The sequence below is a fragment of the Lutra lutra genome, chromosome X (genome assembly GCF_902655055.1).
Source record: "Lutra lutra chromosome X, mLutLut1.2, whole genome shotgun sequence".
In the NCBI taxonomy this organism is placed as follows: domain Eukaryota; kingdom Metazoa; phylum Chordata; class Mammalia; order Carnivora; family Mustelidae; genus Lutra; species Lutra lutra.
In genome coordinates, this window is record NC_062296.1 from 33,608,488 (window position 1) to 33,635,469 (window position 26,982).

At 41.1% G+C, this 26,982-nt stretch overlaps 1 protein-coding gene across 1 annotated transcript in view; it reads left to right on the forward strand.

Annotated features, from left to right (window-relative positions):
• Positions 1-2,902: 2,902 nt before the first annotated feature.
• Positions 2,903-26,982, forward strand: part of LHFPL1 (LHFPL tetraspan subfamily member 1) — a 46,211-nt gene continuing 22,131 nt past the window's right edge. Inside the window, exons 1-3 of the mRNA XM_047716074.1 lie at positions 2,903-3,007; positions 10,853-11,248; positions 19,763-19,861. Coding sequence (XP_047572030.1) covers positions 10,867-11,248; positions 19,763-19,861 — 481 coding nt within the window. The 5' untranslated portion in view covers positions 2,903-3,007; positions 10,853-10,866. The remainder of the gene's footprint in view (positions 3,008-10,852; positions 11,249-19,762; positions 19,862-26,982) is intronic.

Sequence of the window (26,982 nt, forward strand, 5' to 3'; positions counted from 1 at the left end):
ATATTGGCTAACGACATAAACACAGGTTCAAAGGATAGTTAACATAGAAATACATTTTCATAAGCTTAAAGAATATTTAGCTTATACTGATCTCTAGTGTGTGGTTAACTTCAGGGATTCTAAAAACCTGGTGAGGGTTGATTGGCACCTTAACAAAGATGAAAGCAAGCAGCATTTTAAAAAATTTCCCTCCATTCCCCTTCTTTTTCAACCCCTTTTGCTTAACAATTAACATAATGTCTCTATCAGTGTGGATTTAACCAGGGGTCAGCATCATTTTTTTTTTCTGTTAAGAGTCCTATAGTAAACATTCTAGGCTTCGTGGACCATAAGATCCTTGTAACAACTATTTAAATCTGCAGTTGTAGCATGAATACAGCCATAGATAATACACAAATGAGTAAGTTGTGGCTGTGTGACAATAAAACTATAAAACAGGCAGTCTATTGGATTTGGTGCATAACACAGCCTCTGGTTTGCTGATCCTTTGTCTAGACTGCAAAATGTTGTAGGGTGTTGATTTTGCTTGAGAAATTCTATTGCATAGAGCAATGGTTTGCAAACTTGGGATGGGGGCAGGATATATATCAGAATTATCTATCACTATACCTTGTCTTAGCAGGAACTCTTATTCCACACTGACCAAAGGCAAAATTTAGGTGTTCCCTGGGTCCCTGACCAATACCCATTTTCACATTATTAAAAATATTATGTACCATCCTATCCTCTAATAAATTACAAGATGTATTCCCTTCTCAATCTTTCCCCCATGATCTTACAAAAGTAGGGCTAAATAGCATATTTCACTTATTTTTAAAATTTTTATCCACCCCATTCCTCTACCTCCCTCCCCTCCAGCAACCCTTGGTTTGTTTCCTGTGATTAAGAGTTTCTTATGGTTTGTCTCCCTCTCTTATTTCGTGAAAAGCACATTTTAAATGAAAAATTATCTAGAGTCACAGGATACAAACATTTTTTTCCCTGAGAGAATTATCAACTATTAAACTAAGAACAGGAAACAGACCTCTACCCAATAAATTAGATCATTATTTAGTATACATTTAAGTTTTCATATTATTCCACTTAAGAGAACTAGGAACATAAGGAAAAAAGGATAAAAAGAGCTAAGTAAAAATGATCTCTACTTAGAGTTACAAATGATGATCAGTTCTCCAAATGATAGGTGTACCATTAAGCAAGGGGCAATATTTATTGATGTATAGAGTGGAATAAACTATTTTTCTTATGTCAAAATTTTCAGCTCTATCTCATACAGTTATTATGTGTATGCTAATATTGACTTATTTTTAATGACAGAGGGTCTAACATTTCCCTTAATACAGCCCTGCATCTGAAACAGTGATTCTTAAAGGGACACCACCTGGGAGATTTTAAAACTTATCTCAGGACTCACACTGCCAAAAATCTGACAGTTCACCTACTAGGTCATCTGTCACTCCCCCAGAGACTGCCTTCGTAAGCCATTATTACAGACAGTAATGTGGTTTATCAATGTGTTAGGGCAGGAAAAAAAATGATTAAAAACTGCTGATGGAAAGTATCAAGATAGACAAATGCGTACATGAATATAAGGTTGTATCACTGATAAAAGACAGGATGCCCGGGGCGCCTGGGTGGCTCAGTGGGTTAAGCCGCTGCCTTCGGCTCAGGTCATGATCTCGGGGTCCTGGGATCGAGTCCCACATCGGGCTCTCTGCTCAGCAAGAAGCCTGCTTCCCTCTCTCTCTCTCTCTGCCTGCCTCTCCGTCTACTTGTGATCTCTCTCTGTCAAATAAATAAATAAAATCTTTAAAAAAAAAAAAAAGACAGAATGCCCACTTGTAGCCACAGCAGGCAGGAAAAACTTTCAACTTCGTTAAATAATTGGGATACAATAAATCTGTCAAACTGCTAGTTCATTTATTCTCCTCCTTTAAATTGTTGCCACAAAATGCCAGAAAATAGGTCTGATAACCTTTATAGCATTCTAGGTGGGCAAATAGGACATAGAAGTAAAGATACTTTGGACCAGTCTAGTAGGCTCTATTAAGTTAGACTGGTTACCATTCCTCCTTCCATCTCATTTTGTTTAGCAAAGTTCCCTATTCACAAGGCATCCTGGAGGGGAAATGAGACATATGTGAAAAACTAACACAAGGTAGAAGGTGATAAGTTGCTCAAAATAAATATGGAGTGCCAGGGACATTCACAGGTGGGAGAGATGACATCAGGTTGGAGCAAAGCATCTGGCCAAACTCCATTAATCTCCAGACTTCTCAGTTATCTCTCTAAGCACAAAAGCAGTTTTTGGTGCTTTGGGGTAAGTTAGACACTGACTTTTGGTAGTGCTGTTATTTTCAAAGAGGCATTATTAAGCTTTTTCAATGTGTGATTTCAAGTTTCTTAAATGTAAAGTCATTACATCTTGGAGCCATTGATAGCACGGTTGGAGCATCAGACAATGGAAATCAGTTGGAGAAAAAAGGCTATTCTGTCTTAGTTCATTCAGGCATGTTTTCTGTCATTTCCAGTCACTTAGGTGTGCTGCCTAATGTATATGGTGGAGATTATTTAGGGCTTTTAAGGAAAGTTAGGGAGAACCTCTATTCCTCCGCAGACACGTGAGCAGCAGATGAGGAAGTGAGACAGATATGCAGTTGTAACATGGGAGCGTGCGTGTGCGTACACACACACACACACACACACACACACACACACACAGCTGATTTGGCAGCTGTGAGGATGGAGGTGGGGAACTCTGTGCCAGCCAAGCTACTCAAGTGTCTGCATGTCTGAGGCTGGATTTCAAGCCTCCAGCGTGTTTGGAGTTAATTCCCATTAGGTTGGACTCCGCCCCTCTCTCCCAAAGGTAAAGCAAGGTTTTCAGGCATCACTGCAAAGAGCAGCTGGGATTCCCATCCCCTTCTGACAAGCTGTAAGGAGAAGTTGTTTCTCAGATCTGAGTCTGAAGAGAGGGAACAAGTCAATCAGCTTTCGTGGTCAGAAGGTAAATTTGCAACTTGGGCCAAATGCAATGGAAACAGCTGGCTAAGAAACTGCTTTTGCTCTCCCCGCGCTCAGCCCCTCTTCTCCCTTTCCTTTCTCAGGCTTCCTGTACTTTCATCTCATAGCTCAGAGAAGCTGTTTTCTTCCCAAAGAGGGCCTTGTGCATTTTTACTCCCTCAAGGCCTGTTGTTTGCATAGAGGGTATGAGGAATCTGGGCTGGATTCCTATTTCCTATTGACAGGGTTTGAGGACCTAAGGGTTAACTGTCAGCTGATTTTCCCAGGAGAGTTGGTAACTTGAGGAGAGGAAGTGCATGTCTCTGGGAACAGAGGGAAGGATTTTGCTTGGGACATCTATAGAAAAAAGAGAGGATCCGGTTTGCTGGTGTGCTGGGTTGGTCTCTTAGAATTGCCTAAATTGGGATTACGGGACCAAAATGGGGTGATGGGGTTAAACTGAAATGCAGATGTTGAAGTCATTCAGTCGGGCTGGAAACAAAAGATTGTATTCACTCTGTAAATATTTATGAGTTCCTACTATGTGCCAAGCATGATGATTTACAGAAAAACCTGAAATAGTTTGACTATAAATCCATTCTCGAAAAGAACATTGGGCCCAATGGCTCCATTTTGTGGTGATGTTCGGCTTCTTGGGAGACTTCAAGTCTTCTCTATTACTTATGGTGGAATGGAATCTTTTCCAGTAGAGGGAAGAATAATGAGCACCCAGCCTAGTGTTAGGTGTACCACAGATGTCATTTCACTTGAACTATGTTTAATCATCTCCATTTTATAGATAAAACTGAAACCGTGAGGTTTTAAGTGATCCTCTCAAGTTCATGTAACCTGTAAGGGGAAGACCTCAGGACCCGATCTCAGATCTGAATCCAAAACCTGGACCCTTTTCCACTAAAATGATATTTCTCAATCATCAGTTTCCAGTCAATTGAGAAATTTTTTAAAAATGCAAATCTCATGAATTGTGATTCAGTGACTCTGAGAAGGAGAGTCATAGTGTGCATTTTAAACAAGCACGGAGGGTGCTTCTATTGCAGAGGGGTTGGGGCCATCATTTTGAGAAATGCTCTTAATATACCACACTGCTTCTCATGTCTGCCAAAGTGGTTGGTGAAGCATCTAGCCCTCCTTCCTCCTATACCGTCCAGGTTCACTGAATGGAAGTGGTCAGCTGTGGTGGCATTCTATTCCCTATTAAGGCAATAGGTAGAGGGTCTACTGGGCAACAGCAGCAAGGATGGGACCATGAAACTAAGGGTGTAGAGAGATACAGTATGAGTTAGCCCACTGTTGATAAGGCTTAACAGTGTCTTGCCAGAGCAGGCTGGTAGGAATGGTTTCTAACTGGTGAATGGGACTCCGAGCTGACCAACTGATCGCTGATGGTAGTGGCATCTGTCTAGTCAGAATAAGAACTGGGACGAAGAGTTCTTTTTTTTTTTTAAAGATTTTATTTGTTTATTTGACAGAGAGAGATCACAAGTAGACAGAGAGGCAGGCAGAGAGAGAGAGAGAGAGAGAGAGGGAAGCAGGCTCCCTGCTGAGCAGAGAGCCCGATGCGGAACTCGATCCCAGGACCCTGAGATCATGACCTGAGCTGAAGGCAGCGGCTTAACCCACTGAGCCACCCAGGTGCCCCAAGAACTGGGACGGAGAGTTCTAATTGGCACCTCATCAAAGCAGAAGACAAATGGGGAGCTCAGTAAGCACAACTTTTTTGCAGGAAAGGGAGGTGTTCATATGAAATTTAGGGAAATCATTCCATTTCCCACCCTTTCAACCTCCAACTCTAGAGAAAGGGAATAGCCCAGGACCTGACATGGAGGATCTTTGTAGGATTCTCTCTCTGCATGGCCAAATTGATTATTCAGTAATAACCTTCTAGGTTTTCAGTGATTAAGTTGGTTTTCTGTCTCCATGTACTCTCTAATTTCCTGCCTTCAACTGCCTTACCTGTTTGTGAACATCTCAGATGCAAATAAATAAATAAACCAAATAGCTAGTTTTGCTAATCTTTTTATTTCCAGAATAAAAGAGGAGAGAAGAAGAGAGAAGGTTTAGAAAGAGATCAGCAAGCATGACAGCTGAGGAATTTGAAAGACAAGGCTTAGGTCAAAAGGGAGACATTAAAAGCAGAGTAGAACAGTGGTGCCAGGGACTGGTGGGAGGGGCGAATAGGGACTTGTTGCTCCATGTGTGTAAAGTTTCAGATGCTAGATGAGTAAATTCTAGAGATCTTCCATATATCTTTGTGCCTAAAGTTAACAGTACAGTGTTGTGCACTTTGAGATAAATGAAGAGGATAGATCTCACCTTGTATTCTTTACAAAGACACACACACAAACCAATACAAGGAATTTTTGAAGGTTATGAATATGTTTTATTAACTTGATTGTGGTGATGGTGTTACAAATATTAACATATATCCAAATTCATGGAGATGTATGTGCTAAATGTGTGCATTTTTTTGATATATCAATTACACAAATGGGAAATAAAGCCCTTGTAGTAACTGCATCATGTGATGCTTTCAGGCATAGGAGGACTTGGAGTCACTCCCATTGCAGAGATATACAGAGGAGGAATAATTCCTGAAGGACTCAGGTGGCAGGAAATAAGGAGATAAATGCTTGGAGCTGTGTCTGAAGTAGAAAGATCTAGAATGTTCAGGTTCAGGGTGCTTATATATCCAACTCGATACAAAGAATTATGTTGGGCAAAGACATGTCTCTAGAGTGTAGCCCTATTTACCACTAGAAGAATATGCCTGTGTATCTTGCTCATTTCATACAAAAGTCTCAACACTGCATATGATGTGTTTGTAACAGGGTTGGCAGGTAGGCAATGCACACCATCTGGGGGGCATGAGGAGAAAGGCCTGTTCATATTCCTTTGCCAACACCAGTGCCAACAAAGCCACTCCTCACAGACCAGTCTGAAACCAATAGTCTTGCAACCATGTTTTCCTTAGCAGCTGCAAATCAGAAACGCCCTTTCTGACCACTTCATATTCTGGTCATTAACTCACTGGGTGCTTTGCCTGGACCCTGTTACCTTTGGTAAGGTAGTGCTTTCCTTAACTCAAAAGTTGTATGACAAGCTCAAATAGGGACAAAAGTGTTTGAGTCTTTGTCTGTGAGGACTGGGGAGAAAATGAGATAAAGGAAGGACTTTTCCACCATCCAGAAAATAATAACAACAGTTTTTTCAGTTTCATTTGATAGTAAGTGCCTATGTATGAGTACATACACATGAGAGTGAAAAGGTGAAAACAAATAATTAAAGACATGACAATGAGACACCACAGAGAGAGGTAGAATGCTCATTTTAGGGGGAAGAGGGCTAAAGGTAAGCTCCCAGATATCTGAGTTGATTAAGGGCTCTCATCTGGAAGACCAGCCAAGCTCTTCTCCATTCTCTCTGAGGATGCAACCAAAGAAATTAACCTTATGTTACAGCACAGAAGGTTTCAAATGAGACAAAATGAATTATTTATTGACAGTGAGAGTTGTTAACATACTGAGAAAAATCAGAGTTCCCTTCTCTGGAGTTCTTTAAAAGCAATATAGATAACCATTTGACATGTATGGCTTAGGTGGTTTTCCTGCCTCAAAAGGTTGAAGTGATTCCTACCCATGAGTCTGCATTAGAATGACGATCATCTCTCTAAAGATTAGTGAGCATTAGCCTTCAGTATGGACAGTAAATACAGAACACACTTCATGCTTCCACCCTGGTTGTTACAAATTTCTGGCCACACTCACTGCATTTTATACAACTACTATCAGAAACAGGCACATGACCCATTTAGGAGATGAAGAAACGAAGGGATGAGGGACCAAGTGACACCTAAAGAGAGAGGGTCAATAAGAATCCTATCAATGTCTTGTTACTGGACAAATTAGCAGGAGCACCAGGGTTGAGTTCTTGTTTTCTGAACTCCAGTGTAGCTGTGTGGTTAGAATTCCAGGACAGGGAAACACAGCCATTGCATACATGACATATACAGGAAGAATAAAGATAGAATGAAGTATAACACTGTGCATGATTTTTATTTATGTGAGTGCAAAGAGACTTGGCTAGTTCCTGGGATTGAACTTGGATTGCTTTGGAAGAGTGTCATGGGTGGACATCCACTGCAAGCCACACAGGAACTAAAAGTGTTTTCCTGAATGTACCTCCTTGTCTGGCACATGTGAACATGTAGCAGTGTGCTTGCATAGACTCCACATGGCCCAATGCCTCCCTGAACAGCCACAGGTGAAGCTGGGTTGGGGTTTATTCTATGCTCAGAAAACATTGAGCAATTGGATCTCTGAGTTCTCTTCCTTGACTGCATGAGGTAACATCTATGATTCAGAGAGGTTTACATTCAGAATACATAGGCTTCATCTCTCCATTGTTTAATGCCATGGTCACTTTTAACTTCATATTGTTTGAGTCCTGGGAAGAGAACATTAGAGAATTATCTGTGGCAGTGATTCTCAGCTTGTTGTCCACGGACAGTGCTGACTCACCACACCTTTAGTCCTAAAGAGGGTGACTAACTTTCCTAGTTTTGTCACTGTAAGTCCCACATCCCAGGAAATCCCTCAGTTCCAGGAGAACTGGCATGATTGGTTGTCCTAGTCCTCAGTGAAATAAGGACAATAGGTCTTTCCTGAAATTAAAAGTATTTAAATTCTGAAAGCTGATGAGTTTCTCTAAAGCTTAGCATATGTAATTTAAACTGGATTTTGTGATTCTGCCTTCCTACAACTTGGCTTCAAAATTCCATTTTAAAAATAAAATTATAGTGACAGTGGTTGGTAGTATTGTAGTTTTTTTAAAACATCCTTATTTGTTACAGATTATGATAATCTTTTTTTAAACAATTTAAAAAAATAATAAAAGATTTTATTTATTGGAGCATCTGGATGACTCAGTTGGTTAAGCATCTAACTTCTGGTTTCAGCTCAGGTCGTGATCTCCATGTCGTGGGATCAAGCTCTGCATCCAGCTCCACACTCAGTGTGTAGTCTGCTTGAGATTCTCTCTCTCCCTTTTCTTCTGTGTTAGAATGACGACCATTATCTCTGAAGAGATATGGTCACCCCCTCCTCGCCATGCCTGCACACTGTCCTCTCTCTCAAAATAAAGATTTTATTTATTTATTTGTGAGAGAAAGAACCTGCGTGTGCGCATGTGCACACATGAGTGGGGGAAGGGCGGGGGTGGGGAGAGAGAGAGAACCTCCAGCAGACTCTGCACTGAGCATGGAGCTGGGTACAGGGTTTGATCTCACAATCCTGAGATCATGACCTGAGCCAAAATCAAGAGTCAGACACTTAGGCGGCTGAGCCACCCAGGTGCCCCCAGATGATGATAATCTAATGTCAGACCCCCACCTTTTATTTCTAGTATAGCCTAGGTACCACTCGATGATACAGTTTCTTTCTCCACCTTAAATTATCTGCCCTTCTACTGGTTGTCATACCGAGAATTTTGATCTCAAAGTGAGGACGTTTATGGGCAACATATGGGGTTGGTTCTGACTAGAGTTGCTGAGCTTGAAAGAGCTAATGCTCTTATTCTACTGGTTTACACACTGCTTAGAGAAAGCGGTCTTCCTCCTACCTTCCCAGTTTGCATTTCTAATTCTTTCCCCATTCTTAAACATTTTTTTTCAAGTTCTGGCTGGGAAACCACAGAGGCTTTTAACTGTAATACTATTGGGGTGATAAAGGAGAACATGGGGGAAAGGTGGTGGGTGAATGAGAAGTGGGAAGTAATGGCTGTTCCAGTAAATTACTGTGCAACCTCGGGCAAGTCACTTAGCTTTCTGATCCTCACTGTTGCTCATTTGTAAATTGGAGGTGACTTTTTATTTTATTTTATTTTTTACCAAACAGAGAGGGTCTTTTGTACCTGCCTTGGGTACAAAACCTCATTCCCAGGGGCCCAGCTCAGGGCACTTTCTTCCCAGGCCCTGGCATTCCAAAGTAAGCACCTGCAATTTATGATCCCTTCTCTCTTCCTGCACAAAACACATAGCACACAATACATATGTTTCAGGAGGGGAATTGTGGTAGACTGAAAACAGAACATTATGCTAAGAATCAAATAACTGGGCTCCAATCTGGCCAGTGTACCTCACTAGCCCTTTACCCTTGGGTAAATCACTTCCTCTTTGGATTCCAGTCTGCAAAGTGTTGGGGGAGGGGTGTTAGTACTATGTAGTAGGTAAGTACTCGCCCAGGAATCTGCAGATCGGATTTCTTATTCCGGTTTTGCTGCTTGCTGACTTATTCTATGACTTGGGGGAAATGATTTCCCCCTTTACTGGGCCATGTGCCCCATATGTAAAACAAGAAGGTTGAATTAGGTGATTCATTACAGTCCTTGCCAGCCTGGAAACTGGCTGCTTCTATGAAATGGGTTTCATTAGACAAACACGAGTTGGAATGTCTACTCTGTGCCAGGTGTTGTTTAATGGTGTTTGTGAAAATGTCCACAGCTGGGCATAGTCCCCAAGACCCTGAGTATAACTGCTGCTTGTTCCTGACAACGTCCTAAACTGGCAGTATGGTAGCCCCATACACCTAGTGCCTGTATTCCCCTTATCTTGTGTCCCCACTGCTGAACCTTTCTCCCACCACCTGTAGCTTTAAGCAACGGTGATGAATCATGGAAAAGTTTCTGAAATATACTCCACCATCTGCCTGCTGGAGACATTCATGGTGCTGTCATCAAGCTACAGTGTGGTCTCTGCCCTAATTGAGGCCAGAAGCAATGGCAGATTAATGGAGTTGGGAGGGAAGTGGTTGATTTTCAACAGAGGGGTCTGTGAAAGCCATTTGTGAGCTGGGCTGAGATTAGATCTGAAAAAACTCAGCATCTTGAATCTGAGATTACTTGTTCCAGAAGGCACCTTGAAAGGTCCTTACAGTTACATATGTATGTTCCTACTGCCAGGCAGGGGGTACTTGATCCATTTCAGAGAGAGGAGAAGCTTTCCTGACTATACTGAGTAAAGGATGAGGCAGGTTTTCTTAGTAGCCCATCTAGAGTTAAACAACCCTCACTGCTTGGAAAGTTGCATCCCATATTGTTTTTGGGGAAAAAGTGACTGAACAGTGCTCACTCAGTGACAACCATGGGGTGTGAGACAGACACCCCTTGTTTTATTCTAAACATTACAACCCTGTGTACAGTTCATATGATGCACTACTGGATACCCTACATAGGTCCCATGGACACATCCTGTAACTCCATAGTGAGCTTTCCTTCTCTCTTCTGTCTTGTAGGAGGGGCAGCCCCGTAAGTTGTCTTCCTTCTTCTTCCTTCCTTCTTCCTTTATTCTCTGAAAACAACTTGGTTTCTGACCCCTTTGAGATATCATCTTCTTCCAGGTTCCCAGGACAGCAAGTCCATTCCACTGGAAGCTGACGATTCTCTGGGCTGCCTTGGTTTCATTCCAGTTTCAGCTCCTACCACTCATTTCATGCTAGATAGAAGTCAAGAGTTAGTTGAAAGCTGACTAATTAGGCTGCATTTGAGTTGGCCGAAGAGTCACTAATTCACTTCTATGGTTCTTCTATTGCAGCCTAGAGACCCTAGAACTCTGAATCAGGTGGGAGGAAGGGAAGATGGGAAAAGTGCTGGAAAGCAGAATCCCAGAAGGACCTATATGGGCCTCGAAAGAATGATCTTATCCAAAGGCAAAGACCAAGTTGTCCATAAACAAGCCCTAGGACTGGCTAGCCAGATGAAAAATAGGCCAATGGAGCCTACATGCTAACTTTCTGCATTTGGTGCTATGACCCAACTCATCTCCCCATCCCTGCAGAGAAACCTGGGACCATGAGGAGCAGCCTGACACTGGTGGGGACCCTCTGGGCCTTCCTGTCCCTTGTTACTGCTGTGGCCAGTTCTACCAGTTACTTCCTGCCTTACTGGCTCTTTGGATCCCAGCTGGGGAAGCCAGTGTCATTCAGCACATTCCGGAGGTGCAACTACCCTGTGCGGGGAGAGGGGCACAGTCTGATCATGGTGGAAGAGTGTGGGCGTTATGCCAGCTTCAGTGCCATCCCAAGCCTGGCCTGGCAGATGTGCACGGTGGTGACAGGTGCCGGCTGTGCTCTGCTGCTCCTCGTGGCACTGGCTGCTGTCCTGGGCTGCTGCATGGAGGAGCTCATCTCCAGAATGATGGGACGTTGCATGGGAGCAGCACAGTTTGTGGGAGGTAAGACTGTTGTGGGGGTTGGGTAGGTTGTGGAGCTTGGCAGTGGGGGTAGGGGTGGGAAGTGTTTCTTTATGGAGAAATCCACTCTCAGCCCCTCCCCTTTACCCAACCCAAAGGCTATGAATGGGAACTCCTTTGAAACACCCAGCCTAGGACTCCCTAAACTGCCATCTACACCAAGACTTTATTCGTAGCAAAATTGACTGGCAGCAAAGTTGATATCTGGTTTGTTAGCCCTCCATTTCATCACCTTCTTCTGCCTGAATAGTGCCCATTTAATGATATTATCCAGGTCCACTTTCTAGGGATAACAATGTGTACTCTAAATATACTTGGTATCTAAAAGCCTTGACCTCTGGTAGTTATCTCAGAGGACAGTGATCTGATAAACATGTAGACAGAAGTGCTAATTACTAACAAGTTTGATGTATGATCCTCACCAAAGAAATACAGCTCTAAAAGTGAAATGCTAGGTACCAGACAGACTGTAGTGACTGCTTATTTGGCCTATATCTATCTATGGCTAGCCCTGTCTGGTAGCCATTAGCAGTCTATCACCCTGAGCCCTTTTCTGATTTGAGAGTGGCAACTTAGCTTCATTTGAATTTCTAAGAGTTGCCAGCAGAGAGTGAGGAGGGACTAACTGGTAGAAATCAGAAGGCCAGTAGCAACAGCTTCCATCAGACTCCAACTGTTAACAGTGGCTTCTGTTCCCAGCTTGCTTGGGCTTGACTGAGACATTTATGAAACCCTTGCCATTCTCCATATGATACATTTTAGTTTGTCCCACTTCCTAGGTCGGGAAAATCAAAGGAAATTCTTGAGGAGATATGTGGGTAGGTCATGGAGCTTTAGACACTCATAGACTGAGTGAGGAGGTACTTTGGCTGAGTGATAGGTGTCATACAGAGGAAATAAAAACATCAGCACCCTTTTCATCTCATATGTTTCCCCTTGTAGAATGATTCCCCATTGACTCATGCTCCTAGGAACATGGCCACAGTATTTACACTTAGAGGAGGGATTTTAAAGTTCAAGAATAAAACGCCATTTGACAGTAGTCATGGAAGGAGTCAAAACCCAACGCATGGTAGTGCAAGGTTTATCCCTGGATATGTGAATGATATTGGGCAGGTTGCTAAATTCTAACAGTTTCCCCATCTGTAACACCAGCCAAATAAGTGTCATTCCTACCACCTTTATAGAAACTGGTGCCTGTCACGTTTATATCAGATGTGAGGAAATGGTGAAGACTGCTTGGATGTATCATATTTTCTAGGAGCCCCTTGGCACATGATCATAACCCAAGGGTCTTCAAAGACCTTGGATCTGACCTCTTAGAGATACACTCTGCCAGTGTCAGGAAGCTAAACCTGAACAGCATGTTTAGCACCATGGGTAAAAGACACAAGAGAAGGAACTGTGGGGGTTAAGTTTAAGCTTGTTGTTCAGCTGAGGGGGATTGATTTTTGTTGCTCCAGGCCTGGCAGCTTCTCGGCAGCTAGTGCATTAACTGAAATACATTAGTGGGTGGAGCCAATTTGTTTTAGGTCTGGTTTATCTCTGCCAGACCCCAAACCACTGAAGAGATGGAGTATCCATTAAGAACAACCTCCTCCCCCTCCTGACTCTTGTTCCCCAGTTTGGCAGCTGCCTATAGAGATGAACGGTGGGAAGTGAGAGAGACAGGAAGAAATAAAGAGCTGCTGGCCTGAGTCAGACTTAGCAAGGTGACCTGATGGGGCCCTTGGGTCCCATTTGCTCCACCTGCAGCTGATCCAGCTGGCCAAGCCTAGGGTCCAGAGAGCCTTCCACTGGGACCTTCATGCCCTGCTCCAACCGGTGAAGGAAACATCTGGCCAGGAGATTATTTCAACCCTGGGGATGCTGAGGTTTCCAACCAGCTGGCCCCTAGTCCCTGAGAACAAGGTCATTATTCACATTCCCCTGTGTATACATATGCAAGATGCTTGTGAATTGTTCTCTATCTTCGGTAAGAGCTAAACAAAGAAGAAATAGTTGAGAAGTAAATATAAGGAACTTCTTGGCAGGAAAAAGTGTAAGATCTTGGATTGAGTTACTTGAGGGAGGCCAGGAAACTTTCTAGAGCATGGAATGTATCAGGATCACCTGAAGTGCTTAAAAAATGTGGACCCCCCATCTCTCCCATCCTCTTTCCCATTCTGATATACATAGGAACAGGTGGAAGTCCGGTGTTTTGAAAAATCTCCCCAGTGACTCTGATGTGTACGCTGTGTTCCCTTTCTTCAACTTAAGTGAGAACCATCACCCTGGACATTTTTTTTTCTTTAAGGAGATAGAATTCAACATATCCAGATAGGCACCAGTGTTTTTTTTTTCCATGCACAGTCCTAATGCTATATGCTTCAAGCTCAATGAAAATTGCCACTGGAGACAGATCACTGAGGACCTGAATCAAGGAAAGGGAACTATTTTTCTACCTAAAGGGAACTATCTTCTTTGGAAACCGTGCATTTCCAGGACAATCCTTCAAAGTTTCACTGGCATCATTTCATTTATCCTTACCATGCTAAACAAGGATAAAAGTGGCTTTCTGTTTGGGGAAAATAGTATTTAAAGAATTAAGTAGCAAATATTTGTGTAGCAAATTGGAACAGAGCAGAGAATATGGGTCAGGGCTTGAATCTGACCTGAATCTTGGCCCTGAGCTTTATGCACTGGTAGTATTGATTTTTCCTTTCCCCCTTGAAGATGAAATGCTATCACAATGTTTTTCAGAGTGGTCCATGAAACACCTGTGTAAGAATTACCTGGGTGCTTGTTAGTGACATTCTAAGCCTACTGAATCAGAACTGATGCCTTCCACTTTGTATTTTACACAGCCTTTCAGACTGATTTATTTTTTAAAATATAGTATAAAATAGTTCAGAGGTATGTACCACTCAGCTTAAGAAATGGAATATTACCAATACAGTTATAGTCGCCTTCATATCCTGATCACAGTCCGTTGTTCCTACAGCAAAGGTAACTACTGTCTTTGATTTGTTATTTATCATTCTCCAGCATGATTCCAGTACACGCTAAAATTTGAGAGCCTCTGCTCAGTTTCATTCATAGTGTTGCTTTTTTCTAGAATTCCCTTTTCTTCCATCTCTGTCTGTAAACATCTGCCTATTTCTCAAAGTTCATGTCAAATGCAGCCTCTGTGTGAAGACTTCCCTGATCTACTTCAAATATCTCTCACAGAAGTAAATTGTCTTGTAACTCCGAGAGAATATGGGGTCCAATGAATGGGAGACTGAGTGGGGAGCTCCCTGGGCAGGAAAAGCTGAGATTATAGCTGGAGGGCAGAGTTAAAAATTTTCTACTGTGTTTGAGTTGAAGTGCTCTAAGAGCAACAAATTGAGCAAATTAATAACAAATTAACCCATACTAGACTTCTGCTCAAGTAGTAAATTCAGACTACCTAATAAGCATATTTAGACAGATATTTGGTGGAGAGTATAACAAAATGATTGCACACTCAATATTTGTACTTATGAATGGCTGGGGGGGGGGAGTGAAGGGGGTCGATAGCACCCAGGGAGAGGGCTTTCTCTGCCCAGAGACAAAGATTTGCCATCTACCTAATGGAGAATGTGCAGTTAGGAGGAGTTTATCAGGAGAAGGTTGACTGTAGCTGAGAAGTAGCTTCAAGGAGGGTTGCAAGTTCATCCAAGAAGGTGAGTCTGAAGGTTTAAGGCGAAACAGAGTAAAGTGTTTAACTCCAGTCCTCTGCTTGATCAGAGAAGTGAATTCTAGCCATAGCAACCATGTTTGGGGAGGACATTTGGTACATTTTGCAATAGGGGATTCTTGTAGAAAGAAAACTTGAGGAAGGGAAGCAAGATGGCAGCCCAACTGGTCACTGTATAGTAGGGAAATAAGGATAATAACATACCCTTTCTAGAGGCAGATAAGAATAAGAAAGTACCTAGCTGAACCAAGGGACATACGTGGTTGGAGAGGTAATAAGTCCAGGAGTTAGCAACAGCACCCGAGAAGTTGGAGTCAGGGCTACAGGTCATATGTGGCAGGGCTGGTATTTAAACTAGTTTTCTCTGCCATCAGAGCTGCTGTTCTTCATATTTTTAGTGGTGTTTATCTTAAGTGTTGGTACCAGAACCAGATGCATCAGCATCACTAGGGTGCTTTTGAAATGCATATTCCTAGGCTACAGTTACTGAATCAAATATCTATGGCTGAGGCCCAAGAATCAACAATTTTTAATAAGCCCCACTCTTCCAGAAGATGGCAAGGCCTGGCACTGGCAAATGACTTCTGCCTTTCTATTTGAAGCTCATCTTCAGAATCCCAAATTGATGAGAACTTTTGGAAACAAACATAACTGAGGATAAGTTACCTTGTGAGTTCATTTTTAAAATATGTCTCCCAGGACACATCTTTCTCCAGCTATGAGCAAATGTGATGGAATCAGCTATCAGTTACATGTCAAACGTCTCCATGAAGCGTGTGTACAACCTACTGCACTCATCTATCTAAAAGGCAGGAAGGAGGATAAGGAATGGGAAGAGTAGGAGGACTCGTTGGGTAGAGCTTGGGGCCACACACACTGGGGCAGAACACATGCCTGGCCAAGATTTCTAGTCTCTGGCTTGATGCCTGCAAAAAATTGCAAGATAACAACTCCAGCCAGGAAGCTTTTGAATCGAGCCTTGTTGAGCATTTGACTTTTCAGCTGTATTTTTTATGAGGACAAAGAGGTGAGGAAGAAATTAGCATGGAGAAAATAGGTGGAAAGTGAGAGAGGAGTCTTAGGGAGAGGCTGCTGTTTAATGAAAATAATTTTTTTGTCGAACACTTTCTATATGCTAAGCACTTTCTATATGCTAAGCACTTTCTAAGTATTATTTCTTGAAACAGCCCTATAAGAGGGAGTACTATATTCTCATTTTAAAGTCAAGATAAATGAGGCATAGAGAGATTAAGTGACTTGCCAAAAGTCACATACAGACTCTAGGTGGCAGAGTTGGAATTTGAACTTAAATCTAGACTGACTACAGAACCCGTTCTCTCTTTTTTTCCATCTTATTAAAATATAATTGACATACAACACCCTGTAAGTTTAAGGTGTACAATGGGATGATTGGATACACATATATATTGTGAAATGATGACCATAATAAGGTTAGATGACACATCCATCACCTCACATCATTATGTTTTTTTGTGTGTGTGTGGTGAGAACATTAAAGATCTATTCTTTTAATGACTTTCAAGTATAGAATACGATATTGTTCTCTGAAGTCATTGTGTTGTGTTGTGTTGTCTCTCTGGATGGAACACCTATAAGATTCCTAGGGCTTGCTAGAGATATTGTTGTCAAAAAGTGGTCATTTCTGGATACCCATCTCCAGAAGAGCAGAGCTTGTAAGGGTTGATGATCACTCTGATTAGTGGGAAAAACTGTTGTCAGTAACTGGCAATGTGACCATAGGTAAATCTCTTTCCCTCTCTGGTCTCAATATCCACATCTGTAATGGGGACAAATTAGAGTAGGTAAACTCCAGAGGCCTTTCTCTCTCTAAGATTCTATGCCTGTATCTGGTGTCTAGGATGATCTCCCATCCCTGCTATGAAGATACCTTCAGAAGGCTTCCCCCTTGGGTAGCATGGGCAAAGGAAGCTCTCTGTCAGGTACACATAACATACTCTGAAAGAGATGCATTTATTGGACACCTACTACATACCAGGTGCCAAGTGTTCCTCCCTTCCAAGAACACACACATTAGTAAGGGAAGCAGACCTCAGTCAGTTGTGAAGCATATATATCTCAGGATATTTTAATCACAGGATTAAGCACAGGGTGCTGTGGGAACAAAAAGAAGGAATATGTAACTTAAACTGGAGGTGGGACCTTGGGGCTGGTGAGAAAGGCTTCCTGGAGGAGGTAATTCCTGACCTGAGCTCCTCAACATGTTAAGGTCTGAGGAACAAGAGAGGGCTGAGGAAAGTAGAAGGTTCCCCTTGCCATGTTGAGACAGACACTTGGCCAGCAGGAATACCTGCTTGAGCAATCAGAGTTCATGCCAGTCCCAGGGTTCTGAATGTGGAGGTTGGAAAGCAGAACTGCTGTTCTTTTATGAACTTATGTTCTTTTCTTCCTAGTTTGTGTGGAAAAGCTCACTTTTTAGTAACTCTTCCCTCAAAGGATATATATACTAGAAGCAGGAAAAGGCTTAGATTTCATTTCCAATTTTGTCCTTAACCCACTGTGCATACTCTGGGTTCCATATTCTGGCTCATACCTCCTCATCTCTCAGGATTTCAGTTTATCTGTGGTACAAACAAGCAAACAAAGGAAGCCCTAAACAAATAGGAGTGTTGTTCCATTGTCAATGGATAAATTCCAGAGCCTAGAAAAGTCTTTGAGTGACCAGTTTCATTTCCTTTAAGACTATGAGACAGATAAGAATGCCTTCTAATTTTAAGCATTCCACTGAAGGGAATTTCTAGCCTTAATTGGTCATTCTTTTAGTTTTTAAACCCTCTCTCACTGTCAGAAAGTTATCACTGTTATCCTATTTAAACCTTTCTTTTTTTAAAAAAACATTTTTATTTATTTATTTGAGAGAGCAAGGAAGAGAGCACAAGCAGGGGGAGGGGCAGAGGGAGAGAGAGAAGCAGGCTTCCTGTTCAGATGCAGGGCTCAATCCCAGGACCCTGGGAACATGACCTGAGCTAACAGCAGACACTTAACTGACTGAGCCACACAGGCACCCCTTGATAAACCTTTCTTGCTATTTCTTAAGGCCCTCATCTTTTTCTCTGGACTCATGGAATAGTGAGAAAAGCTGGTTGCCATGTTGCAGACAAGCTTAGAGTACTTTGTGATCTTCTTCCAAAAGGATTCATCTTAAGACAAAGTGGGCTTATTACCTTCTCAGAGTGTATATGGAATCTTCCTCAGTGGGGAGAGGTGGAGGGGAGGCCAGCAGTCTCTGGAATATTCTGCCTTTCACTGTCCAGCTGAGCCCTGGAGCTCTGGAACCTCTAAATATGCCGTTCATTCATCATTGATCAAACACTTGCTCTGTGGAGGTTCTGTGTTATGTGCTAGTTTCTGCATTTATATTTGTGGCATATCACTTTCCCATAAACTTTGGTATAGCACCCGAGTATAGTGTTCTTGTTATTAGGCTCTCTTTGTTGCTAGTAGGAGAGACTCACTTGAGTTCTTTCACTAAAAAGGAGTTTATTATAACACAAGGAAAGTGGAACTGGAAAGCCATTGGGAAGGACTGGATTTTCTGTAGCTCTTTCAGGGGGAGTATGGAGTTTTTCATCACGGTGTATCTGCTTCATGCCACTGTATCCTCTTTCTCTAGCAATCAGTTCACTCAGCTTCCCCAGAATTGACATCTGTCCATAACTTTGAATTGAACTTGGCTTCAGCTTGACACAGACTTGATTGTACCTCTTGGTGTTTTTCCTCTAACTTCTATTCTATCTGCTAACTAGCTCAGCATCTCTGTTTCTTGATTAAAATTTCCAGAAAGAAGAATCTGGCCCAACTCTTCTCTTCATGCCAGGTTATGATGTCAGCTTTCACTGGCCAGCCAATGAATTTTGTCACTTTTGTGTCCAGTGTCAATGCTTAGCCCAACCCACTGTCACCAAAGGCATGCGGCAGGGTTGGGGGGGGGGGGCGGGTTGTAGGTTATAAAAGGTAAACCTAGGCAGTAAGCAAGAGCTGGGGATGAGGCACTTGCCCTTGGAAGGCAGTGTCAGTAAGCAGAACCAGACGTACCTTTTGTTGGAAGAGTAAGGTTATCACCAAGATCCCACAGTTTCTCTCTAGTGACCAAATAACCTAAACAAAATGGACATGAAGACAAGGGGTGCAGTGAAAAGCATTAGAATCCAAATAAAGGAGAAATGCTTAGCATAAAGCTGGAATGATTTCTCAGAATAAGAAAGTATTTCTGGAAGAGGGAGTGTAGGGCCTTCCTCACCAGGAGAAGCCTACCCAATGTGTATGCTTTCTCTAGATCTCAGTCTGGCAGCTGAGATAGAAGTGATTCCAAGTGATAGAAATCATGACCTACCTTCAACTAACAGGGACCTATTGACTCTTAGAAAAAGCTGAATTTTAGGAAAGAGTAGCAGTCTCTACATTGTTATTCTTTGAAAATCAGACCAAGATAGAAGAGGAGTCGGACTGGGAAGGCCAACTTAGTGTTATAAGTTATTGTCAAAAACATTTGGGCTGTAAAAAGTATACTGGCCTGTCTTAATTCCCAACACTGCCCTTCATAAGTTGTTCCCTCTATTATCTACTTCAACTCACTGCTTATGGCGTGGCAAAGAAATTCTGTTGGGTTGGTAGTGTCATAGACATTTAGGGTTAAAGGGGAAAGGTAAACTCTGAACAGAAGAGGCAGAAGTTGAGCCAAGTTAATCCAGAGAGAAATTTTGGGTGACAGAAAATATGTTATATTTTTCTACCTATTTGTATGCTTTTCTTTCCAGGGCTGCTGATAAGCTCAGGCTGTGCATTATACCCCTTAGGATGGAATAGCCCGGAGATAATGCAAACATGTGGGAATGTCTCCAATCAATTTCGGTTAGGTAAGGTGGCCTGGGCAGGATGGTAGTGATGGTTCTTTTGGGAATCTAGTTTTCAAAGTGCTTTACCTCTTGGAGGGGACTCTGCTGGCTAGTGCTGCTTATCTGAGTCTCTGTCATTATGTTGGCTTGTGGGAAGTGGTGGCTTGGCCAGATTCATTTGGCCTCACTAACTCACAAAGGACTTAAACTCCTCTTTTTAAATTATGTCTCTCCACATTCTTTACGCACTTTCACCCAGAGTCCTGTGACCAGTTTGGGGAAAATCTATCTACAGGGGGATTTCAAATGCTTAGAGACTGATGATTTGTCATTCTCTGAAAAACTCCTAGTTCCTATTATTGTTTCTTTCCCAGGCACTGTTTTCCAACTATAAATCAATAGTATCTCTTCTCACTCTCTACCAAGGATATAACAAGAGGTCATTTGGTTTACACCAAGCATTATGAAGTAAATTAAATCTAGAGAATTGTTACTGGCATTGTTACATTGTTACTGGTATGTTAATGGCAAGAGCTGTCAAGTATTAGAATGGGCTACAGAAGTACCTCTGGACTCTTATGGTTGCCAGTCCTCACTGAGAATGGCTTAACTTCACTAATGTGAACTGGGAATAGATTAGTCTCTAACTGAAAGTCTTCAAAATATTTTCCCAACCTACTGTGATGGAAGGGAGTAGAAGGGAGTAGAAGTAGAAATACAATTGATTATTCTCAATTGTAGGAGAGGATTTTGGAACAATGAGACCAACTATTCCTTATAGCTTATGCTCCAATACTTCTCTTTCTCTCTGTTGCTTCAGACTTTTTTGAGTCTCACATGACCCATTTTTGGAGAAAGGGGTTGTTCACTATACAAATATAACAAGAGGGAAGGGCTATATAGAAGATGTGACAAATGTGGACCCTGGAATGTCCAGTGTTACTGGATCAAGCCATAGCTCTCTGGCACCTTCTGACATAGGTGAAGGAATCAGTAAATATTTGTGGGCAGGTTCTGAAGAAGAAGGAAGCAGACCACTGATCCAGCCAATCAGGATAGATAAAATTGAAGACTTAGCACATTTCTCCTACATTGTTTTTAGACACATAATTCTCCTTTTTAAAATAATAGCTTTATTGATACACAATTCATATACCATAAAATCTGCCCCTTTAAAGGCTACAATGAGTGGTTTTCAGTACATTCACAAAATTGTGCAATCATCACTACTATGTAATCCCAGAATATTCCAAAGGAAACCCAATACCCATAAGCAGTCACTCCCCATTCCCCCCACATCCCAGCAGCCACTGCCAATATAGATTTGCCTATTCTAGAAATTTCACATAAATGGAATCAAATAATATGTGGTTTTTAGGTCTGCTTCTTTTACTTAGTATATTGTTTTCAATGTTCATCCATTTGTATCATGTATCAATACTTCTGCTTTTTATGGCTGAATAATATTCCATTGTATGGCTATAACACATTTTGTTTATCTGCTCACTAGTTGATGGATACTTGGGTTTTTCTACTTTCAGGCTATTATGAATAATACTGCTATGAATATTTGTGTACACATTCTTGGATGGACATATATTTTCATTTTTCTTGGGTGGATTTCTAGAAGCAGGATTGCTAGGTCAAGTGTGAATCTATGTTTAAGTCTTTTGAGGAACTGCCAGGCTGTCTTCCAAGTGACTGCATCATATTAAATTTCAACCAGCAATGTGCAAGGGTTCCAATTTCCCAACATCTTCACCAATACTTATTTTTCATTTTAAAAAATTATAGCCATCCCCATGGGTATGAAGTGGCCTCTCAATGTGATTTTAACTTGCATTTCTCTGATAACTGATGATGTTGGACTTCTTTTCATTTACTTATTGGACATATCCTTCCTATATCTTCCTTGGAGAAATACATGTTCAAATTCTTTATCTATTTTTTTTAAAGATTTTATTTATTTATTTGACAGACAGATCACAAGTAGGCAGAGAGGCAGGCAGAGAGAAAGGAAGGGAAGCAGGCTCCCCACTGAGCAGAGAACCCGATGTGGGGCTCGATCCCAGGACCCTGGGATCATGACCTGAGCCGAAGGCAGCGGCTTTAACCCACTGAGCCACCCAGGCGCCCCTCTTTATCTATTTTTAACTGGGTTATTTGCCTTTTTTGTTATTGTTGTTGAGTTGAAAGAGTTCTTAATGTATTCTGGATACTAGACTCTTTTCAGATACATGATTTGCAAGTAGTTTTTTTTTTCCCATTCTGTGGGTCATATTTTACTTTCTTAATGATATCCCTTGAAGTACTAAGTTATTTCATCTTGATGAAATCCAATTTTGCTTATTTTGCTTTTGTTTCTTGTGCTTTTGGTGTCATATCTAAGACTATATTGCCAAACACAAGGTCATGAAGACTGTTTTGGCTATCTCTTGCTTTTCCATGTAAATTTTAGGTTCAACTTGTCAATTTCTGCACAAAAGCAAGCTGGGATTTTGATAGATTGTGTTGAATCTGTATATAAGTTTGGAAAGTATTGCTACTTTCACAATATTAAGTTTTCTAATCCAAGAACACAAGATGACATTCCACTGAGTTGGATCGACTTTAATTTCTTTCAATGATATTTTGTAGTTTTCGGTATATGAGTGTTACACTTCTTTTGTGAAATATCTTCCAAAGTATTTTTTTTTAAGATTTATATATTTATAAGAGGGAGTGGAGGAGGGGCAGAGGGAGAGAATCTTCAAGTAGACTCTCCACTGATCATGGAGCCCAGTGTGGGTCTCAATCCCACAACCCATGAGATCATGACCTGAACCAAAATCAAGAGTCAGATGCTTAAATGACTGAGCCACCCAGGTCTCTGTATTGTTTTTTTGTAGTATTATAAATGGAATTGTTTTCTTAATTTTATATTTTGATTGTTCATTGTTAGTGTATAGAAATACAAGTGATTTTTCTATATTGACCTTGTATCCTACAAGCTTGCTGAACTCCTTTATTAATTCTAATGATACTTTGGAATAGATTAAGATTTTCCATATACAAGGTCATGTTATCTGAGAATAGAGAGTTTTACTTCTTCATTTTCAATCCAGGTATCTTTTATTTCTTTTCATTATCTCATCGCTCTGGCTAGAGCCTTCACAACAATGTTGACTAGAACTGGTGAGAGCAAACATCTTTATCTTATCCCTGATCTAAGGAGTAAAGATTCCAGTTTTTCACCATTAAGTATTGATGTTAATCATTTTTTAAAAAATGTGTGGCTTTCATTAGGGTTGAGAATTTTCCTTTTTCTCTATTTCTAGTGTGTTAAGTGCATTCATCATGAAAGTGTGATGGGTTTTGTCAAATCCTTTTTCTTTACCTACTGAGATGATCACATGCATTTTATTGATTGCTCTTCATATGTTAAACCAATCTTGTATTTCAGAGATAAATCATAGTTAGCCATGGTGTATAATCCACTTTATATGTTGCTTGGTTTGGTTTGTTAGCATTTTATTAAGGATTTTTGTATCTATATTAATTAGGAATATTGGCCTATAAATTTCTTTCTTATGATATGTTTGTTGGATTTTGGTATGCAGGCAACATTGGTCTCATAGAATGAGTTGCTATTTTGATTAATATAAAATGCCAAAGTAAAAAATTGCAGGCATGATTTGTGCATAGTCATTTGGCAGTTTTCTGCACTAGTCACCACCCCGCCAAGGGACTAGTTCACAAATGGGCAATTTTGTGTGCAACTATCCTTGTTTCAAGTTGATGGTCATCAATCACATTTGCCATAGGATCATTATTTTTCTCTTTTCACTCAATATTTTTTATTGTTTCTTTCTCCATTACATTCTCCTCCTTATTTACCTTTCTCCCTGCACCATGTCTTCCCAAGGGCTCTGGCTCCCCTCTCCTCAGTGCCCTGAGTACTGTTGTTCTGTGAATCCTTAGGGATAAAGGGATTGTTGAATCCTGCTTGAGTCAAACTCTCCCAGTTCCTTTTTTGAACTATTCTTTCAAATTCTTCCAACTGCCTAAGTGTCTCTCATCCATGAGCCACATTTCCTGCCCATATTCTTCAATTACAGGCCTCTATATTAGCACTTTTCTGGTTAATGCTGAAAAGAAGAGACATCCTGTGCCATCCTTGATCCTTTTCAGGTCAGCTGCCCAAACATACATGATAGTGCCAACCATATTAGCAGCTATTCCTTGTAATATAGAGGTGCCAGGAGCAGCAACAAAACATGTAGTAGAATTTTAAAAAATATATTTTATGAAATGTTGTGAACAGCAATATGAAATATTTGATTACTCTGCTGGAGGGACCAAATGGTAAGTCCCAGAGATGTTTGGAAATAAAGAAAGGGCCAACTGAGTCCAAACTTTCAGCCATCCCTTCCAAGGCACCAGACCTGTGAGTAAAGCAGTCCTAGGCCCTCCATTCAAGCCATCTGAATATCACTGAATGACTCTAGTTAAAGCCAATTGCGGTGGAGCTAGCGCTCAGCTGAGTCCTGACTAAATTGTGACAAGTAGATTCATGAGATACAATAAAATGGATATTGTTTTAAGCTACTATGTCCTGGAGTTAGTTCGTTGTACAATAATGGTTGTATAATAGACTAACCAAAAAAATGCCAAATCATATACATATAAATTTATTATTTTTAATCAAAAGTAATTTTTGTATGTGATAAAATAGCACATAAATGTATAAAATGCAAAGTCAAAGTCTTTTTCCTAACCCTGACTCCCTTCTCCAAAGGGACCATTAAGTTTTTTTGTATCTCTCCAGAATTTTTAATAAATATAAAAATATGAGCATATCTTTATTTTGTTCAATCAAGACCATATTATATATCTATCTAGCTATATAACTAACTATACCATTCTGAACCTTGCATTTTTCACTCACCAGTATCTCTTGGAGAGCTATTAATGTTTATAGATCTCCGTTCTACATTTTAGGCATGCCATATTTTCCTATTGTAGGGATAGCACAAACTCTATGAAGGCAGGGATTTCTTTTTTTTTTTCTGTAAGATTAAGTAACTTGCCTAAGGACTCTCAGCTGATAAACTGGCACAGCTGGGATTCAAATTCTAGAAGTCTGGTTCTAGCTAGCACCATCCAATAGCAGTTCCTGCAATGATGGAAATTTTTTGTGTCTTGCTATCCAATGTGTTAGCCTTTAGCCACATGTTGTTATTGAACAATTGAAATGTTAGGTTGATGGGACTAAATGTATAATTTAATTTAATAAATATTTAATCATGTTAATTTAATTTAATTTATTAATTTAAATATAATAGCCACAGTGTGACTAGTGGCTATCATATTGGAAAGCACAGCCTGAAAATCTGGGTCCTTATCTGCTATGCTCCTCCACAGAGAAGAAAGAGCCTACTAAGGAGACTCAGAAAGAAAAGCCAGAAAAGAAAAATAAGAATGCAGGGTCACAACATCCAAGAGAAAGAGGGTACATTGAAAAAGAGGGTGTAACCAATTGTGTTTAATATTGATTTAAGTTGCTAGATGAGGATGGAAAAGTGACCATTGGAGTCAGCCAGACTCTAATGGTGTCCTAGAGGAGCAGTTTTGCAGTTATAGATACTGGAGTCATTGTGAGGTGAGGAAAATGAAAACAGCATGTATAAACAATTCTTTCAAAAAGTTTTGCTACAGGGGAAAGCTGTGAAACTGAGCAGTAGCTGGAGGAGAATATAGGACTAAGAGAGGCTTTTTCTGGGGTGTTTGGGTGGCTCAGTGGGTTAAAGCCTCTGCCTTCAGCTCAGGTCATGATCCCAGGGTCCTGGGATCGAGCCCCGCATGGGGCTTTCTGCTCAGTGGGGAGCCTGCTTCCCCCCTCTCTGCCTGCCTCTCTGCCTACTTGTGATCTCTCTCTTTCTGTCAAATAAATAAATAAAATCTTTCAAAAAAATGAGAGGCTTTTTCTAACTTGGCCAAATACTTGACTCATGATGATAATGATTCTGTAATGGAGAGAGATTGATGCAGAAAAGCAATGTCCTTGAGAATGTGAAGGTACAATGAAAAGGAACCTTGAATGGAGACTTCATTTCAGCTGGCTTCCAAATACATATATTTTAGCTTCACTGTGATTTTCAAAATCCTCTTAGATCCACCAGACTACTAGGGAATTCCTTCATACCCAATGGCCTATCACCCAGATAAGCCCCACTGAAGATTTCAAGAAGCTAAATACTTCTAATGCGACATAGTTGTTTTCAAGCTAGCTTACAAAACTACTGTTATCAGTAGCACTTAATTCTAAGGTAAGGGCTATACCTTCTATCAATGGATCACATTTACAACATGTTCTCATGAGTATTATCTAATCTGATTTTCAAAAGTGCATGGATAGCAGATGGTAATATGCCCATTTTATAATGAGGAAACCTGGAGGTAGGAATAGGTAAGTGATTTGTGTAAGGTCGTAGATCAAGTGAAAGGCAGAACTGTGATAGGTGCTTATCTCCTAATTCACCATTCTGTGTGTGACTACAATGACTCCCCCCCCCCGCATTGGTGAGGGTATGTCTCCAGTTATTTGCAAATTCTCCTCAAGATACACTTTAGCGATGTGGTATATATACAGAATGGAATACTATGCAGCCATCAAAAGAAATGAAATCTTGCCATTTGCGACGACGTGGATGGAACTAGAGGGTATCATGCTTAGCGAAATAAGTCAATCGGAGAAAGACAACCATCATAGGATCTCCCTGATATGAGGGAGAGGAGATGCAACATGGGGGGTTAAGGGGGTAGGAGAAGAGTAAATGAAACAAGATGGGATTGGGAGGGAGACAAACCATAAGTGACTCTTAATCTCACAAAACAAACTGAGGGTTGATGGGGGGAGGGGGGTTGGGAGAGGGGGGTGGGATTATGGACATTGGAGAGGGTATGTGCTATGGTGAGTGCTGTGAAGTGTGTAAACCTGGCGATTCGCAGACCCTGTACCCCTGGGGATAAAAATATATGTTTATAAAAAATAAAATAAAAAAAAAAGATACACTTTACATCTTGCTTCCTGCACTTCCACCCGCAGTCTAAGTCCCCTGTTGATCTTTTAGTATAACCAGGGTACAAATACAGAAGGTGGC